This window comes from Ananas comosus, linkage group 21, assembly GCF_001540865.1.
Source record: "Ananas comosus cultivar F153 linkage group 21, ASM154086v1, whole genome shotgun sequence".
NCBI lineage: Eukaryota > Viridiplantae > Streptophyta > Magnoliopsida > Poales > Bromeliaceae > Ananas > Ananas comosus.
The window spans coordinates 10488956-10508319 of NC_033641.1; the positions used below are offsets into that span (position 1 = coordinate 10488956).

The following is a 19364-nucleotide window of genomic DNA, read 5'->3' on the forward strand; positions in this document are numbered from 1 at the left end:
AGGTTTTTAAAAAAGGATTAATCAAAGGTGATAAGAAAAGGAGCGCATTAATAAAAGATCACCTTAAAATACTCATTACATCACAGAAAAAAAATAAAACGTCGGTGAGAATTCAGAAGCTAAGTCTCTCTTTATTGACAAAGTGTATAGAGTCAAAATAAATTAATTATATTATTTTTTATTAAAAACATATAATAATTTTTTTTTTATTAATTCTGATAAAATGACGGAACAATTTTATTAACAAAAAATATCACATCAGCAATATAAATATTGAATTCTATATTTTTTTCCCCCTCCATCACCCATTCATCCCAACCCCCACCCCCATGCGCTCTCTCTCTCTCTCTCTCTCTCTCTCTCTCTCTCTCTCTCCACTGTTGGGGAATTGGGATCGGGACCTTCCGGTTTTGAATCAAATGGCGCTGTGAATGCCCCCCTTAATTCTCGCCCATTCCGATCGTCTATAGCGCTAAATTAGGGTTTCGTTTCTTCAGCAAGGAACCGGAGGCCATGGGCGACTTCGGAGGTGAGCTTCGGAGGGTTTTGTTGCTCCTTTTTGGGTTGCTTTGACGAGGAGGAGGAGGAGGAGGAGGAGGAGTGAGGCGACGACGACGAAAGGGGAGAGGACGACGATGAAGATGAGGAGGTGGAGGCGAAGCATCGTCAGTTCCCCCCCTCTCTCTCTCTCTCTCTCCCTCTCTTCTGTAAATATTTAAGCTTATTTTGATTCCTTTCGGTTGGGTTGCGGAAGGGTTTCTGTTGATCTATGAAGCAATCTCACTATTTTACTGTATATATCTGATCGTACTAGCTTGTTCTAAAAGCTTGTCATTCTAATACTGGAGACTAGGGTTAGCATAAGCATTACCTGTTCTTCTGTTGCTGCTGCTGCTTCAAAATTCTGTTTTTTTGAATTGAGACCTCTTCAACTATAGACCGTTTTGAAATAGTCCTAGTTAGTTAAGTTGAAAATTTTGGTAAATTTATGGCTCTATCATCTATTAGTAATTATTATTCCAATTTTATTTGCTAAAAAGTGATTAAAGCTATTAGTTTGATAGAATCACTGGCAAATTTTATGAAGTCCCCAATTTATTTGACTATATCATACAAATAAAAAAAAAATTAAGGTAATGTCAGCAATATATATATATATATATATATATATATATATATATAGAGAGAGAGAGAGAGAGAGAGAGAGAGAGAGAGAGAGAGAGAGAGAGTGAGCTGGTATGCTTTTGGAAGCACGGAGCCCTCCGTGCTTCCAAGTTGTTTTCGATGTTNAGAGAGAGAGAGAGAGAGAGAGAGAGAGAGAGAGAGAGTTAGGCTCCTATGCTTTCGAAAGTACGGAAGACTCTGTGCTTGTAAGTTGTTTTCGATTATGGGATATCCGATTCAGCGATCGGTTCCGTTAGACATGATCTATGCTATTAAAACTATCTAGAAACCAAATTTCATAATTTTTTGACTTCGTTTGCCTAGTGAACGAGTAGTCTCAAAATGAACGGCTGAAAATAAAAATCTTATAAAAAACAGTAATAAAAGACTCAAATTTCAAATCGGAAATATTATTCTTTCTCTTGATGTTAAGTAGAATTTTCTATTAAAATTTCATATAATTTGGATACTTCTACACCGTTGAACTTAAAAACGTGCCACATCGGCCGTTAAAATAGTCATTTTTGAGACCCTTTGATCGCTTGGTAAATGATGTCGAAAAATTATAAATTTGGTTTCTAGATAGTTCCAATAGTATAGATTATGCCTAACAGAGCCGATCGTCGAATCGGATGTCCTATTATCGAAAACAACTTACAAGCACGGAAGCCTCCGTACTTTCGAAAGCACCGGAGACCTACTCTCTCTCTCTCTCTCTCTCTCTCTATGTATATATATATATATATATATATATTGAAGTTGAGGGAGCCATTTTAAAATGAATGATAGTTGGCGGTACATTTTTGCCCTTTAATTTTGCTTGAATGTTGGTTTGAGGTTGTGCTTAATTATGATGAACTATGTCTTGTGAATCAGATGGAGCGTGGGATCCATGGTCTGGAACCTGTAGTAGTAGCTAGCTTTCCAACTAAGAAGTTTGGTGATGAATATTCTCAATCTGAGCAAGATACACAGTAAGTTCATTTTCTTAATTTCATATCTTCACTGCTCGGTTAGCAAACATCTCAGAACCATGGATGCTTCCTATACAATCTATCAATTTTCTTCCTTTTACTTTCACGCGTATGCCTTTTCATTCTAATTATATTGAATAGAGGCTTATACCATGCTGTAGCTCATTTTCGGTAGGTTGAGACAAATTCTATAGTCAACTTCAGTGGTAACCTGGTAATCTTGTAACATTAAGTTTTATGCAACATTTAGGATACTTCTCTCAAAAGTAATTTAGGTCTGAATTTTGATCAAAAGGATCCATCAAGTTCCTGTCAGGAATATGTAAGGGAAGTGTTTTTCAATAATCTATTTAATATAATCGCCTCAAAACAGGCTCTACCTACTTCAGTGCGAGATGTTAACTGATCACATACATTCTTCCCTTTTTGTCTGCATAGGGCAAATTTTACGAGTAAAATTTTTTGTCCTTGGATAACGCGAGTATCAGATTGGACTTTAGTTGGATCGTTTTTGAAGACAAAATGGTTTTCACGTATTTATTATCTATCTTCGTTTTCCACTCCCTTCTATTTTTATTATCAAAATCCTTCGCTTATTCTGTATTATTAACAATTATTTATCCCATGTTTTGTTTTGATTTTTTCTTGATCGAAAAACAGGTAGTGATTTCATTGTTTTCATTCCATGCTTTTGTTATATTCAGTCTACAACAAGACTTCTATTTGTATCAGGTTTATGATTTATCCAGTAATTCAGTTGTGGCTGCTAATGTGGCCTGTAGTTTGAGTAACTGCTTTATCACGTGGTCATTGTCTGTTGGTGAAATACTCAGTCTGTGCTGTATTGTTATTTACTCTGGATTGCAGTGAATTGTTGGCCTGGTTAATTTTTCTATATAATCAGTATTGACATTTTGAAGGGTGGTGTATGCAAGAACAGGTTAATGAACAATTATATGTGACCGTATCATATGCTTCTAAAATGATGTACATGAATCTGTCTTGTAAGTTAACCTAGAGGCAGTAAAAATTATTATAGGATTGTATATCCAGTAGTGTTGGGATAGCTTATCGCATGGTGCTGTTGCTAAGAAGAATTATTGTATCCTGAATTCTTGTGATTGTTTGTTTCTTTTTGAAACAACTAAATATGTAGGGTGGCAACTTTTGGTTTCGTTACGCGCATATTGTCCACAGGAGTCTCTCCTGTAATAGCATGTCATTCTTAGTCGCTTTCATTTTAGATTTTAACTATGCTCTTCAATTGCCTGCAATTCGTCTTCAGTTTGATGCAATTATATGCCAATAGTAGACTTTTTATGATTTCTTCTTTCTTATTCCCTTCTGTTTCCTCTTGTTATTCACCATCTTTTCTAGCCCTCTCCTACTTATAAATTGCTTAACATTGTGGCCGTTAGTAAATATAATCCACAAGCCTAACGAATGAAATTCTCCTTGGCAGATGCACAGTCTGTCTCTCAGAATATCAAGAGAAAGATGTTCTTCGATTGCTTCCCTATTGTGGGCATACATTCCACGCGAACTGCATAGATATATGGTTAAAGCAACACTCTACCTGTCCCGTATGCAGAGTTTCCTTGCGGGACTCACCCGATAGGAAGCGATCGATGCGTCCTCTCCATAGCGCAGCCATCAGATCCTCCTACTCCCCCACTTCATTTGTGCCCAGCTCATTTCAAATTGCTGGGCCGGGCCGTTCAGTGGATATTAATAGAATTGAGGCCACTTTAGAGACCGATACAGCCACTGATATAGCTGGGGAACATGCTTCTACTTTGGGGGAGGTTAACTGCTCTAGTAAAACTGCATTTGGTCATGATATAGAGGCAAAGCACGTGGAGAGCCCATCATATTCTTAGCAGCTATTCAGCATTCAATGAAGTAGAAATTGGCTGCTGCAGATTGCTTTGTGTGGTCAGAAGAAGAACAGAAATTTTTAGAAGCTAACACTGATTTTACAAATTCTACTGTCGGGACAAGAATGAGATTAATGTTTGTTTGTTTTCTTGTGGGATTAGATGTACATATTAAAAATTGTTTTGAGTTTTTCCTTTCAAGTTAAATTACTTTTTGAGTTATTGAAAGTGTCAATTTCTTGTGGCTTATTGGCAAGCATGTAGTTGAGAAATCTAAATGCCGTAGGTAAATCTTATTTGAAATGCCTATGCTCCGGACCATTGAGTTGATTTTTGTAATTGGAAATATTTTTTTTGATTTTAGGGTGGGGACAGGAGCTTGTTTATTAATTTGCCGGTCAAACGGTGACACTCATATTGTCTTGCTGAAATTCGGTATGCAAACCATCCCAGTCACAGAGAATTTACAACAATATTCCAAATAGCTTCAACTGGTACTTTTCTTAATCCCAGCTTGTTTAGGTTATTATTGGCAATGGAGGTCTCACCCTCGTACTAATGCCCTGTGTGTTGCATACTCAATATCTTCTAAAGTGTTATTGTTAATGCTCTCTACAGAATGATGAGTTGTGAATTGTCGCCGACTTAATTGCATGAGCTGACCATGCTTTCTAAGTAGTTGATAAGTACCGTCCTTTATTTTTCTCTGTAAGTGGGCCTTTCGTTTGGTGCATCATTGATGGGCATCATGTGCTTATGTTTCCAGTTAGCTGCCCTTGTCCTCCTATTGGTAATCACCAATACCTAACAATTATGGAACCCCCTCTATGATTACCGTTTCCTCTAGTGTTTCAGTTTTCTTTTCTTTTGTTTTTCCTTTTTTTTTTTTTCTGTAGTGCTCAAGTTAGAATTGAAGTTACGTTACTATTGCATATGTTCTATCGAAAGGTGATATTAAGGAACCTACTTTCTGTTGATAAATGTTTAAATGATGGGGTTGATATTGTAGGCATTTTCTGGGGCCAATTTGTTCAGAGAGCTAAGAAATCATAGGATGCTAACTGGGTATTCAATACTGAAACAACTGTTCAAAAGCCAGATTTATCCCCCTGCAGGTGCCAAGTAAACTCACTAAACTTGGGAAGGTAATACCTATGTAAGCTCAAATAATTCAAATAGTATATTTGTTGGCTACACTGGATAGAACCTGCTGTATGAAAAAAAAAAAAAAATTTCTCTTTTCTTTTTGTCTCGTGATGGTTCATTATTTGTGGTCCAAATTCTCTAAATTTCATCATGCTATATCATTATCCAGAAAACTTCCTTGTGACACATCATAGTCAATTCATAAATAATTGCCAATGTTGATAGTTAACTATCATTGTCACACCAGCGGGAACTGTCCGTTTAAGGTTAATTTTGTTCCAGAAGTGTATAAACCCTTGAGCGAAAAGGTTATCATACCTAGAGGCTACAGCATTAATAGCCAAAAATTATCGACAGCAATAACTTTGGATTTGTCGTGGATGTCACCATTGCATATTCCGATGTTGCTGCAGGCACAGATAAGATGAAAGAGAAATTGAGGGGCACATACGGTATTCCCGTGGTGTCATAACATTTCCATCTCCGTTAATAGCGGCGATTCAATAATCGCCATCGCGGCCGTAAAAAGGGAATCGATCGAACGGTTGAGATTGATACAACCATTTGACCCAATGTGTAAGGCGACCCACTGCTATAGGACACGTGTCGGTCCCACAGTACCTGCTTTTTTTTTAACAAACTTTTATATATATAATATAATAATATAAATATATATATATATATATACATATTATATTAGATAAAGAAGTAGAGTGGAAATTAAAGAGAGGAGACTCAGAGGAGTCAGCTTAAGCAGAAAAATTCTCAGAAGAGAGTTCCATTGTTGCATGCATGCAGATAGATGCAGGGGGAGCGTCAACGGATTGTTGACGCTGCTCCGCAATTCCGCATTCGAAAATGGAGCCGCACACGGCCCTTTGCAATGCAAATGCAACATTGATCGACTGGAGAAAAATTCAAAGCAGTGAAATCACTTCAGCAGTTAATTAATTTCAAAATTAAAACACATAGAGCATATATAGAGAGGTTTTCTTTTTCTTAACAAAAAAAGAAAAAAAGAAAAAAAAAAAAAAAAAAGAAGCAGCATTTCATTGGGAACTGCTTTGGACATCAGAGTTGTCGACTTAAAAACACACAGACAGACGCGCACAGAAGCAATCACAAATTGGAAAGCAACAAACAATTAATTAATCACGCACACCGGCCGATCCGTTCTTCGATCCACCTATACTATATATCGTCGTCGGCTTTACTAGCACATCTAGCACAGCTCCTCCATCGTCGACCTGCGCACCCGGCCCCTAATATCATATATATATATATATAATTATTATTATTTTTTTTCCTTCTAACACACTCTTTTAATTAATTGATTTTAATAAGAGGAAGGAAGAGGAACGAAGGAAGGAAGGAAGGAAATATATATGGTGCAGGTACTAATAGGTAGGTAGGTAGGTAGCTAGTAGTTCCTGGGGTGGACCATGGCGAGAAGGGGCTGGTTCATGACGACGGTGAACTCGACCTTGTCCTTGAAGTCGATGGGGGGCTGCGAGGGGTGGGCGCGCCACTCGAAGGCCTGGACCATGCGGGCGATCATGAGGGCGATGTGCGTGGTGCCCATGCCGAGGCCGGGGCAGATCCTGCGGCCGGCGCCGAAGGGGATCATCCGGATGCCCGAGGAGCCGGTCATGTCGCCGGTCTCGCCGCCGGTGAGGAAGCGGTCGGGGTCGAAGTCGGTGGGGCGGTCCCAGAGCTTGGGGTCCTCGGATATGGAGGGGAGGAAGATCTCGAGGTTGGCGTCGGGGGGCACGTCGTAGCCGCCGAGCTGGGCGAGCTGGACGGCGGCGTGGGTGAGGGAGAAGTAGGTCGGGGGGTGCTTGCGGAGCAGCTCCTTCACGAAGGCCTGCAGGTAGGGCATGCCCTCCGTGTCGCGCTCGTCCACGGGCCGCTGCCCGCCCACGCGCTCCGCGATCTCCGCCTGCAGCCGCGCCTGGATGCTCGGGTTGTCGATGATGCGCGCCGCCGCCCACTCGATGGCCGTCGCCGTCGTGTCCGTGCCCCCGTTGATGAACTCCGAGCACAGCGTCACCAGCTCCTCCTCCGTCGGCGGGCCCTCGCGCCCCTCCACCCGCAGCTCCAGCAGCGAGTCCAGGTACGAGAACGCCGCCGCCCCCGCCCCCGCGTCAGAGCACCTGCCCGTCGCCGCCCTCTCCCGGAGCGCCGCCCGCCGCCGCTCGATCAGCGGCCGCAGCGTCGCCACCTGCTCCCGCCGCACCGCCAGCACCTGCAGCTCATCGATCCGATTCGATTGGTATAACTAATTATTATAACAATTGTGATAGGTAGGGAACGGAACGGCACGGCACGGCACATGTACGGTAGTACCTTGGCCTGCTGGCGGGCGTACAAGGGGCGGAGGAAGGGGAGGTAGTCGTCCATGCGGGCGCCGACGGAGAGGAGGACGCGCTTCATGACGGCGTCGACGCGCAGGACGTGGTCCTCGTCCAGGTCCAGCAGGCCGAAGGTCATGGCCAGCAGGATGCAGAACACCGCGAAGCGCGCGTTCCGGAGCACCCACACCGACGCCCCGTCCGCCGACGCCGCCGCCTCCGCGCGCATGCGCTCCACGAAGCGGTCCATGGCCCGGTTCCGCGTGGGCCGGAACTCGCGCAGCCGCGTCGTCGACAGCATCCCCGACACCATGTTGCGCCGCAGGGACCGCCACTCCGCCCCGTACACCGCCGAGTTCACCGTGAACTTGTTCGAGCTGAAGATGTTGCGGGTCGTGTTCTCCGCCGGCCGGCTCGCGAACTGGGTCCCCTTCACCACCAGCGCCTCGTGCACCAGCTCGCCGCTGCTCACCACGATCAGCGTGCGCACCCCCATGCGCAGCGTCAGGATCGGCCCGTACGTGCGCCGCAGGTCTCGTATGTAGTGTATGAACAGCTTCCCAGAAAACGCCACCTACATACGTACACATACGTGTATATATACATACATACATATGCAAATATGCAGACAGACCGGAGACAGACCAAAACCAATAACTTATACATATAAGAATAAGAATATCCAATTTATTAACCTGAAAGAGGTTGCCCACGATGGGCCAACCTGGGGGGCCAGGAGGGAGGTTGAGGCCCTTGTAGCGGCGGTTGTATCGGACGATCCATATGGTCAAGAGGGATACCAATGTCGCTAGGAGGAGCGTGAAAATAAGTTGGATGGGGGAACTCACGGCGGCGGCGGCGGTAATGGAGAGGAGGGAATTAGCCATGGTGTTGCGTGGCGGCAGCGGTGGAGAGAGAGAAAGAAAGAAAGAGAATTGTAGACTTGTAGTTAGTTAGTAGCAGTGAAGGGGGAGGGGGGAGTAGTGCATGCATGAACATGATGTGTGTGTGTGGGTGTGACAAATAAATAAGAAAGCGGGGCTGGAAAAAACGGTTGGGAGTGGGGAGGATTAAATTCGGGGTCGCCAGCTGCTAGCCACCGGCCTCCGACAGTCCGAGGGTGAAGGTGGGGGGCGGCGATTAATGTAAAATTTTATCAACAGTAAACAGTAAAGAGTAAACAGTAAACAGTAAAATACTGAATGACCAACACAAACGGATACAGAGACCGGCTCGACAGCTACTTCAAAGAAATTTAAGGAAAAATTAAGAGTACATTTTAGAGAACCCACAGCAGTACTTAAAACGAAAAATTATTATGGCTCCACTTATTGCGTGCTAACTACAAGTGGCTACTGCTAGATCTGTGGCCTACCTCTTCTTAACTTTTCCTCAATTTCTACTATATTATTTATTTTGTCAATGAATTATAATAAATTCACTAATTCTTTCTAAGAGAGAGAGAGAGAGAGAGAGAGAGAGAGAGAGGCGTTGGGCCGAGTGTAATTGAGCAGGAAAGAAATACAATCGGCAGATGACGTCAGGAAAGGAGTGAGATACAAAAACTAAATAAATAAATAGGAACGTATATTTTACACTACCGACCGTCTCGAGCGCAACTGACAAAAAGATTTGATGGTTGGTATCCGAGATCCAAGATTAAATTCTAGTTGATTCATATTTCCAACTAAATTTATTTTTAAATAAAATAAACGAAGCGGGCAGCATGCTGCCTTTCTCTAAAAAAAAACGTACATTTTACACTTATTTGATTCAAAAGTTTATAAAACCGTTTGGATATTTTAGTATTTGAAAAAACAATGGTCTAAATCTCTTAATTAGGCTGTATTTGGTTTGAGAACTAAATTTTGAAAAATAATTTTTTTTGTTCTTGACAATAAGAAATATTCCGATATAAGTTATAACAAGTTATAAATTGCATTTAAATATTATTTATTTATTTATAGAGAATATTTTTGATAGTGTTTTAATGTTTATATTGAAAATAGGTGTTTATGTTTATGTTGGAAGGCGAACGGATTGTTCCTGAAACAATCCATTAAGCCCAAAACAACAAATTCCCCTTCTTCTTTTTTTTTTTTTCTATTTGGATACCCTTCAACCGAAAACAGCCTTAAAAACTTGAATGTAGGATTTATACTTGTATGCTATAGATGTGCAAATATCATTGCTAAGAAAATATTAATAGTGGCCCAAAGCATTTATGGCGTAGTAGTCCTTTTTAGTTCGAGAATTTAATAGACCCAACGTTCTTCTAGAAAGGATGAACGAACACCTCCAGGCTCCAGCTTGCACGGAATAATAATCTGCTCAAGGATGCGTCCTAATTCCTCAACCACGATTTAATAACTACACTCTAGAGACTAAGCCTTTTTCTCTTCTTTTTTTTTTTATTTTCCTACTAATTGATTCTCTAATAAAAGATCGAGTTGGGTTGCACATGCATGCATTAAGATTTTTTTTCTCTGTATGGAATGATCACATTTGCCATCCATTTTACAGCGGAATAGCAGAACGCATTTGGCCATCTATTTGCTATCTGATCTAACAGGTGAAATACGCTTTGCCATCTGATGAATAGTCGGACAGTATCGCATGCAGAAAAATTTTGTGTACAAAATTAATAGTACAAAGTGCGTACGTGCTCTTAGAGTAACCATTACTGTGTAAACTTTAAAGTGCGTGCCCGATAACGAAATGCTAAATACTAGATTTCTTATCATTCCCAGTCCAGTCTCAGGTAGTTCTACGGCGCTGCAGCTGGTGTTATGTCCTACGAGAGCATCCTTACCTTGATTAGTAGCCGCTGTTCCAGCCATTCATTTATTAAAGGGTTTAATTGCATACACGTCCCTATAAATATAGTGAACTATAGATATACTCCTACAAAGCTCAACTTTCATAAGTTATTCCTACAAAAATCCTAATGTATTCAGATATATCCCTGCCGTTAGATTCCGTTAGAGAAATTTCGTTAATCACAGTTAAAATATTTAACCATAGTTAATTACTAACGTGAATTGACAGGTTTATCTTTCGCCCTCTTCATCTTCCTCTTCTGCTTGTTGAAATGGCCGTCATCGTTGTCGCCGGCGAGGAAGGAGGCGCGGCGGGCGATCGCAGTGGAGAAGGAAGACGCCGGGAGTCGAGGAGCTCCGCCGCAGAGGCGCCGGGGGAGAAGGAGGAGGAGGGGAGCGCGGTTTTGAGGACGAGGTGGAGCGGGGCGCAGGGCGAGTGTGGCGCGAGGCGGAGGACACGGCGTGCGGGGCCAGAGGAGTTGGCGGCGGCGGCGGCGCGGGGCTGGCGCCGCAGCATCTACGCAGCAAAGCCGAGGTTGGGGTCGGCGGCGGAGCGCGCTGCCTTGACGCGGCGGAGCGCTGCGTCGAAGGGGATCGTGTGGCGCCACGTGAGGTAGACAACGACGATGGCCGCAGAGCGCAATAGGCCCCGGACGCAGTGGACGAGGGCGCAACCCCCTCCCCCTCCCCCTCCCCCTCCACTGCCGCCACCGCGGGGGTCCTCGAGGAAGTTGAAGGCGTCATAGAGGACGGAGGAGCATCGTCCCGCCCGTCCGGCCCCACGTGGTTCCGATCACTACGCCTCCTTCCGCTCCAAGCGCTGGATCGTCGTCGCCCGCACCAAGGCCGCCTTGTCGTCGCCGACTCCCGCATCCTTGCCAGCATCGGCCGCACCTTCGCCTTCCGCCTCGCTGCAACGGGCCTCACCCTCGTCCTTATCGGCCGCATCTCTGACAGGCTCCGCGACATCGCCACTGCCGCCGCCGCCCGCTCCGACAGCCTGTGAAGGAAGAGAAAGAGGAAAAAGAATATATTTGTGAGGGCATTTCTGCAAAATACTAGCTAAAGCGTTTGAAGGGACATATTTGTGAGGGTAAAATGTCATTTCACGAATTTACTGTTAAAAAATAAACAGCTCTTTAACGGATCCTAACCAAAGGTACATATCTGAATACATTAGGACTTTTGCAGGGATATATTATAAAAGTTGAGTTTTGCAGGAATATATCTGTAATTCACCATGTTTACAAAAACGTGTATGCAATTAACCCTTTATTTAATGGTAAAACTGTGTGGAGACCCCTCGACTATATAGCATTTTAAAGTACACCCCTAGTTAAACAATTTTTTTTTTTTTTAATGTCAATCACATTGCCTTTTATTGGCTACATAAACTCCTCACTTTTGGACGTATCATTTTAAGCTTGGTTGACTTAATCCGCACTCAGCTAGCGGCTACATGTGGACAGAAGTAGAAGATCTCTACGTCGAAATAATGATGATTGAATGAAAAAAATTAATGAGGGTCTCCATCAAAGTAATTTTTTACGGAAACCAATTACCAAATGAAGTATCCCTTAAATGCAAACAGGAAAAATATGTTGTAGCTGAATATTTTAGCCACGTTTAATGGTGTTCTATTAAGAAGATATATAAAACGGAATAGTGCGGATGGAATAAATTAATGAGACCTTAAATTGCGCTTCTAATTGCACCACCCCCACATGACCATATTGAAGTAAAAGACACAAATTGTTGGCCCCATTCATCCATTAAATCAATTACCCTTAGCAAATTATATGTAAACCAGTACCTGTTGCTTCTTTTCCTTTATTTTCAGAGGAGGTGCACATCATCATCATGTACCATACACTAATTAATGAGAGTGAAGTCCCAAGGAGGAGGATACGTACTAGCTAGTTACTGTAGTAGGTAAAGAGCAATGTCATATCCGCAACATTTTTGCTGATTCGCATTATGTTGATTAGATAATACTCATAGATACCTAACCACACACATCTCTTGGAAGTTTTGACATTTATGTGAGAGATTTTTATTTTTATTTTTATTTTTATTTTAAAAAAATCTGCTTAGAATCGTTGTCCTCTCTTCTACATCCATTTAAACCTCTTATCTGAGTAGTCAAATCCAACACCACAACAGTTTGATACTGATGATTTGACAAAGTAAAGTTATATTACCATAGTAATCTTAAATATGGGCATATCAGATTATTTATATTACATATCCATCCGGATTTCTATCAATAATAATAAATAAATAATATTTGCTATCTACTTTCCAACCCTTTAAATTAATACTATTCTATCTATCATTACTGAACCCTAGTCAATCAAGAGCTAAAAGGCAGATAGTAAACGTTAGCACTATTCTTTTGCTATAAATAACATTCTCACTCCACTCTAATTATATCTAGTCATATTTAATAAACTAGTACATGGGAAAAAGAAGTATTAACACTTCTCATATTGCTAATGATGATAAATACATACATTGAATCAAGTGTATCCTCTTGAAGTGATTTGTGCACAGTAAAAATAGGTCTTTTAATGGATTCATTTCCCGTCACCTATGCCCCATGCCATAAGGCGAGGCCCAGCGTAGTTAAAGCCATTACGGCAACTTACTGGTCGAGTTGTCGAGGCCACGTAGGGCTTGTGTTGCTCAAGCAATAACCATAATAGTAGAATTAATTAACTGGGATCTCTCTTACATTATGCGTCATCATCATTGAAGAGGTTAGATGGATGTGGGTGTGAGAATTAAATTTACTTACTATAAATTCCGAGAGAGCCGTAGGAGAGCAGGCACCACCTACCTTTTTTTTTTTTTTTTTTTTCCCCTCTCTGACAGCAGCAGGTGAACGGAATGGAAAGTTCGCAGGTTCCATCGCCTCCTAGTCATCTGTCAGCCGAGTCTTCAACAGCTGTCTGGCCAGTCTTCTGAATCTGTGGTAGCGCCGTCTGTTTCACCGGTTTGTAAATGTTCTAGAAATTTTTTGCACTTGGTACGTATATTTAGAACGGTAATTAACTCATGTACTGTCGCGCAACTTGAGTTAGGAGCGTGTGAAGAACTTATGTGTTCTTATGAACGGAGTACTGAGTACTCTTTCCCGTTTTAATGTGTTACTAGTGAAAGACGTTAACTCATTTAGTGTCCGCTAATTCAATATTATTTAAGATAATCATGATCACTTACCTACATTCTTCTATATTTTTCAACCAACGGCGCGCAATGACGGCCCTGCCGACGTGAATAATTTAGTAGTTTACTTTACGATGCGTTTGACTTTTAAGCTCAGGTTAGTAAAATTTTACTTGGCGCCTCGATGATGTACTTATTATGGATGATTTAGTACTCATTTACCCGAAAGAATGAAAGTGGGTATCCATGAACCTTATGACGCTCATTGAAATTTTTAGCATGCGGTTTTCTCATTTCGATTTCGATTACGATATAATTTTTATATATCAAGTTAAATAGTTTTTTTAAGGAATTTATGTGATATTGCGAATTGGTATTTTGAGCGGCAGCCCCCACTAATAAACAATATCATTTGACTTTCCAAAAATTAAAGGAAAAAGAAAAAGAAAAGTGAAAAAGCCGCTTGGCCCAATAAGAAATTGGCCAGGGGACTCAATCAAGGCCGAATGGGCCAATAAACGGGTATTCTCAGAGCCCGTCCTTCTTGTCGGACAAGTCTATTTTTGGCATGTCTCAGTTTTTAACCCGAAATCGAAAGTTTTCGTTTCGGGAGGAGATTAATCATACAATCAAGCTTTGTTCAACGCTGTGGCGTTACGCTTTTAGGCATATCACTATTACAATTACACACCCACGTTGTACGTGCCCCATTACAATTACACACCCACGTTGTATGTGCCCCTGGTTGCGGCCCCGATAATTAACGCAGTGCTTATCTTCGGAGGGGACCGTTTAAATTGTAGGCTCGTTACATTACAGAGGACCATTATGGGCCTTAATATCTGAAACTATTACCGTACCAGGCATTAAAGGACCATTACTGACCCACAGCATCACAACAACAGCTAAAAGTTGAACAGATACAAGCAGATACCAGGAGCTATACCGTCATATACAATTGACGTTCCAACACAAACTGGGAAAACTCCTCAATCAGAAAACAGAGAGACAAAACAACTTCAGTGGATCCCCAAAAAACTGCTATGCCTCCACTTATTATTAGTCCTGAGATAACTTTCTGAAGAACGAAGCACCCCCCCCCTAAAGCATAGCTAAGAGCGCGATTCGGCCTTTATTCTTTCATTTCCTCCTATACTAACAACTAATATGAAAATATAACTTAAACAGAGCTTTAAAAAGAAAACTAATAGTTGTAACCCTTTACGTGAAGACTCTCAGATGCACCTTCTGTAGCGGCGTCTCCCTTGTGTGCCCCGAGGGTCGCCTCCGAATTCGCCTTGCACCTGGAAAGAAAAGCGGCCCTCGCCTTCTCCACGTTCTCCTTCTTCCCCGCCCAAATGTTGAGTGCACTCCGCTGCAATGCGCGGCCAAATGAGAAAGAGAGCGTCCACGGCTTCTTGCCCTTCAGCTTGTTCATGGCATTCAAGTTCAAAGTTGCTTCCTCCTCGCTCTGACCGCCGGAGAGGAAAACAACGCCCGGAACTGCCGGCGGGACCATCCTCAAAAGAGTGCGCACCGTGTATTCACCCACCACCTCCGGTGCGACCTTCTTTGCATCCGATCCGGGAGTAACCATGTTGGGCTTCAACAGAGACCCCTCTAGAAGAACGTGGTGATCGTTGAGCGCCTTGTAACATGCCGCGAATACCCGTTCGGATACTTCGGCACACCGGTTAATGTCATGCGGCCCATCGATAAGGATCTCAGGCTCCACAATCGGAACCAGCCCATTCTCCTGGCAGATGATTGCGTACCGGGCCAGGCCATTAGCGTTCTCATTGATCGCCAGCTGGGATGGCTCGGTAGGGCCGATCTTCAGCACGGCTCGCCACTTGGCAAAACGGGCCCCAACCTCGTAGAACTTGGCGCAGCGCTTGCCGAGGTCGTCGTGGCCTTGGGTGGTGGTCTCACCGTTGGTCCCCGCCAACTCGACAGTACCCTTGTCGACCTTGATGCCAGGAAGGACCCCACCCTCCTTCAGGACTAGGACAAATGGCTTTCCATCAGCAGTCTTCTGGTAGAGGGTCTCCTCAAAGAAGATGACACCGCTTAGGTACTGAAGAGCGCCGCGCGTGCAGAAGAGGAGTTCGCGGAGGGCCCGTCGGTTCTCCTCGATGTTCTCTACATTGATGCCGGCAAGGCGTTTGCCTATTGTCCCAGTGGACTCGTCAGCCGCCAGGATTCCCTTACCAGGGGTGGCAAGGTAAGCAGCATTGGCAATGAGTTCATCTGCAAAATGAGAAAGAGAGTGAGGGAATGATCTTACAACTTCCACATTAAATTGCAAAGCAAACGCTGTACGGACATGAGTTTTCAGAGCAATTTGATACTTAAAGAGATTAACAACACAGTTATATGATATTGCAGAAGGAGCAAACGGCGAGAATTTTTGCCCTCACCAACAGGGCACTTCAAAATAAAGTGCCAAGGCAAGGGCTGTGCTGCATACAGCGCATTGAGAAAATTCCAGAAATGCTGAAATTCCAAAGGGAACTGCTCAACATAAAAGAACATAGGCAGTAAATAACCAATCCTAGTTGAACTTCGAACTGAGCGGACACAATGAATTTCTTAAAGGAGTCCGAGTTTGTTGACGCATAAACAACCTCATCGCACCATGAAGCTTAGCCACATGAATCATCAAATTCAAGGTCTCTTACTTTGCAAGTTGAAAGCTGCTGGAGGCCCATATTTTATATAAGCGAAGTTTGAACACACAGGCGAACTTCGACATGTTTCTACCAGAAAAAACTTGAACCGGCCAAAAACAGATGCTTTGGAAACAGTGGAGAGAAGGCTAAGCATCACTAGTTATGTAAGATTCGATGCTATTGAAAAGAGGGAAAGACTCAAATTACCTATAATAGGCATCTAGTGAGAAAGAGGGAAACGAAAAAAAAAAAAAAGAAATTAAAAAGAATTCACTGTCATAGAATCTAACCGGTCTCTACACGACTACATTACTTGCAGGAGGTGGTTGGCTTGACCAAGTTTCTAGACTCTTCAAATTTGCAGAGGTAAATCAAATATTTCATACAAAAGATCTAAATGAACTCCAATCAAAGTCTCAAGCAGGGAACGGATTATCCTGATTTGATGCGTAGCGTATGTTTACATCAACGAGTATCTTTGTTGGCACAGAATTGACCCCATTATTATTCTACATCATTGCATTAGTGATGCAGTTTTGAATAATGGCCCTTTGAATATAATATAGATAGATAACGGCACATTTCATTCCGACTTGCGAGAAACAATTGTTTCTGCAAAAGCCATGCTTTAGCACAAACCTTATCACATAACATACTTTCCTTCAGTTGTATTAGCCGTGAACAACAACAATATACATAATAATATCTAATGAATCGAAAATGGCATAACAAGGGATGCTAAAGGTGAATCAGTTTACAGATGTAACTATAAACTGTTTCAAGGAAATATGGCGTAAGCGTGCCCAGAATCAAGCATATTGCACCAACTGCCTTCACAAATTATAGAAAAATAAAGTAAGCACATAAAAAAAGTTACTATTATTGGATTCATACTCATTCGTGATATCTGAGTATAAGGTCATGTACGACATCAGCAAATATTTAAATTCATTATTCGCAATCATAACAATAAGTCGATACTCGTAATAACCACTAAACTCAAACCCAAGAGATAGGGGAGCACAAGAGATCACACGACCACCTCGACAATCTCATTTCATTCAAGCAAGGCCGCAGCATAATAAAAAGAACAACTAAAATGTTGTCGAAGCTCAAATCAACATGCTAAAGCAATCAGCATGGAGAAAAGGAGAGTATACAGGGAAGGATCAAACAAGATCAATATTACGCGGTTCCAATAAGCGCTTTTTGTTCATCATCATCTAGATAAGATAAGCAACGATTCCATAAAAATGTAAGAAGAAGCGGGGAATTGAATTACCGTGATATTTTCCGCAGTAGGCCGACATAGTAAATTCAGCTTCTTCGCTGCTGCTCTTCTGCTTAATTGGTTTCCTACCTAAGCAGAGGAGGACGAGGCTTGAGAAGTGAACGGATGTTGCTTAATTTATATTTTATAGCGGGACAGTGTTGGGCTTGGAAAAGACGAAAGAAACTTCGGGAAAAACCGACATTTGGCACCCTTTTTTCCTCCTCGTGGGCTGGGCCTGTAAACGAACCGCCTCTTTTCGTCACATTTATAAAGGGGCCAAATGGGCTGAAAACGATTACGTGCGAAAATTTGGGACTTCGCGGCCACGTATCTCATGAATTGTTGTGCTCTCTCGTCTCCACGTTAACCTAAAGCGAGTTTTATAATAATAATAATAATAATAATAATAATAATAAGTTCACGCAACCTCAAAAGTGAATCCAAACGGTGCCCAATGACGTTGACGTTGAGACTTTTAGGCTTAGTTTGGTATTGAGATCTATTTGATGCTGTTAGATAAAATAGAATTAAAAAAAAAGCACATAGGAATATGCTTTTGTGTTTTCTGGTGGGAATGCAAAAAATATATTATAACTGATTCATCATAATATGTGAAACGTAATATTACGTATGAAAACAAACAAAATATTTTTTCATCATAGTTTCTCACCGCACGTAACGCAATCTTCTTGTAATCCCAAACGAAGTTTGTTGAGCCAAAGCATAACACAATACACAAGGTGTATTAAAAAAAAATAGAATAATATTCTGCGCGTAATCCCAAACGCAGAGAACCATCAAATTTTGACAGAGCTCTGAAAGTGGGCTCTTCTTCACCTTGCTGGTGGGCTGAGGCCCACTTCGTTGATGCTGTCGAGTCAGATACCCATTCCAGCATCATGGGCCTTCACCACCCATAGCCCTACAAATCATTCCTCCATTGGCCAATTCAACAATAGTAATATATTTATTTTTTATATATTATGACTCACCGCGCCCATGAGGTTGACACTCTTTGTAAACTATGATGATAATAGAATGAATCTCTGTCACGTACACGCACATATATTAGGACCGACTCGAACATACTTTTTGTGACATCAAAAATTGTATTTTGATGGAAGATTTATTTCCTACTCTAACGTGACTGCTCGATGAGAAAAGTGGACGGTTTCTGCGTGGAAATTTAAAATTTTGTGAAAGCGATGCTTTACTGAAAGATTTGGCCCATTACACGTGTTGTACTTCGCTCGCTCTCAGAAAATAAAACGGAGAAGCGAAAACGTATGCTTTAATCTCACACAAGCGGGTTACGCTGTTGTGGAGAGTTTAAGAAAAAAATGCCGCATCCTACTAATTATAAGCAGCCGCCTCATTCGAATCAAAATATACGCGTCACCAACAAGTACAGAGGTGGACTCTTGCGTTTTGCCGAACGATTCTTGGTCGTGGCCGGCGCAACGATGATACACGCATCCTTCATTGTCCATTTAGTCCTTCAGTTAAGAAAGCAACATTTTTCTTTTTTTTTTTTAAAAAAAAAAGAAACCTTTCGTGCTAATCGGAATCAGCTCACCTGACATTGCTGCTTTAGCTCAAACTCCGAAGTGGTTCAGTTCGTCTTAGGATATTGTGTGGGCTTAATCGATCATCTCGCAGTTTTTTTAGGTTTGTTTTAACGACACAATTACGGCCGTCAAAATTCTATTCTCAACTTACATTAGTCCCATGTGATGCATATTATTACTAGTCTGCAAAGCATGAAGTGACATGTGTTAATTCGGTGGATCTGACGAGACCAGAACTCGCTAGAAGCACTGAATATGGCGGGTGTCATTCAAGCAGTCACTCGGTTGTTAACTAATAAAGGCCAAACTTGTAGCAAAGAATCAATTAATTATTAATAGCGATGCATAATAG

The 19364-nt window shown here is 42.1% G+C and overlaps 3 protein-coding genes across 3 annotated transcripts; 1 reads left to right on the plus strand and 2 right to left on the minus strand.

Annotated features, from left to right (window-relative positions):
* On the plus strand, window positions 2016-4336 carry LOC109726682 (E3 ubiquitin-protein ligase ATL6-like). Its single transcript, XM_020256438.1, has 2 exons — window positions 2016-2138; window positions 3601-4336. The coding sequence occupies exons 1-2, from the start codon at window positions 2041-2043 to the stop codon at window positions 4016-4018; spliced, it is 516 nt and encodes a 171-aa protein (XP_020112027.1). The 5' UTR covers window positions 2016-2040; the 3' UTR covers window positions 4019-4336.
* LOC109726681 (cytochrome P450 77A4-like) lies at window positions 6078-8525 on the minus strand. Its single transcript, XM_020256437.1, has 3 exons — window positions 8208-8525; window positions 7508-8086; window positions 6078-7406 (listed from the first exon to the last, which is right to left on the minus strand). The coding sequence occupies exons 1-3, from the start codon at window positions 8397-8399 to the stop codon at window positions 6582-6584; spliced, it is 1596 nt and encodes a 531-aa protein (XP_020112026.1). The 5' UTR covers window positions 8400-8525; the 3' UTR covers window positions 6078-6581.
* Window positions 14431-17599, minus strand: LOC109726198 (fructose-bisphosphate aldolase 1, cytoplasmic-like). The gene is made up of 2 exons (XM_020255683.1): window positions 17454-17599; window positions 14431-15749 (listed from the first exon to the last, which is right to left on the minus strand). The coding sequence occupies exons 1-2, from the start codon at window positions 17479-17481 to the stop codon at window positions 14704-14706; spliced, it is 1074 nt and encodes a 357-aa protein (XP_020111272.1). The 5' UTR covers window positions 17482-17599; the 3' UTR covers window positions 14431-14703.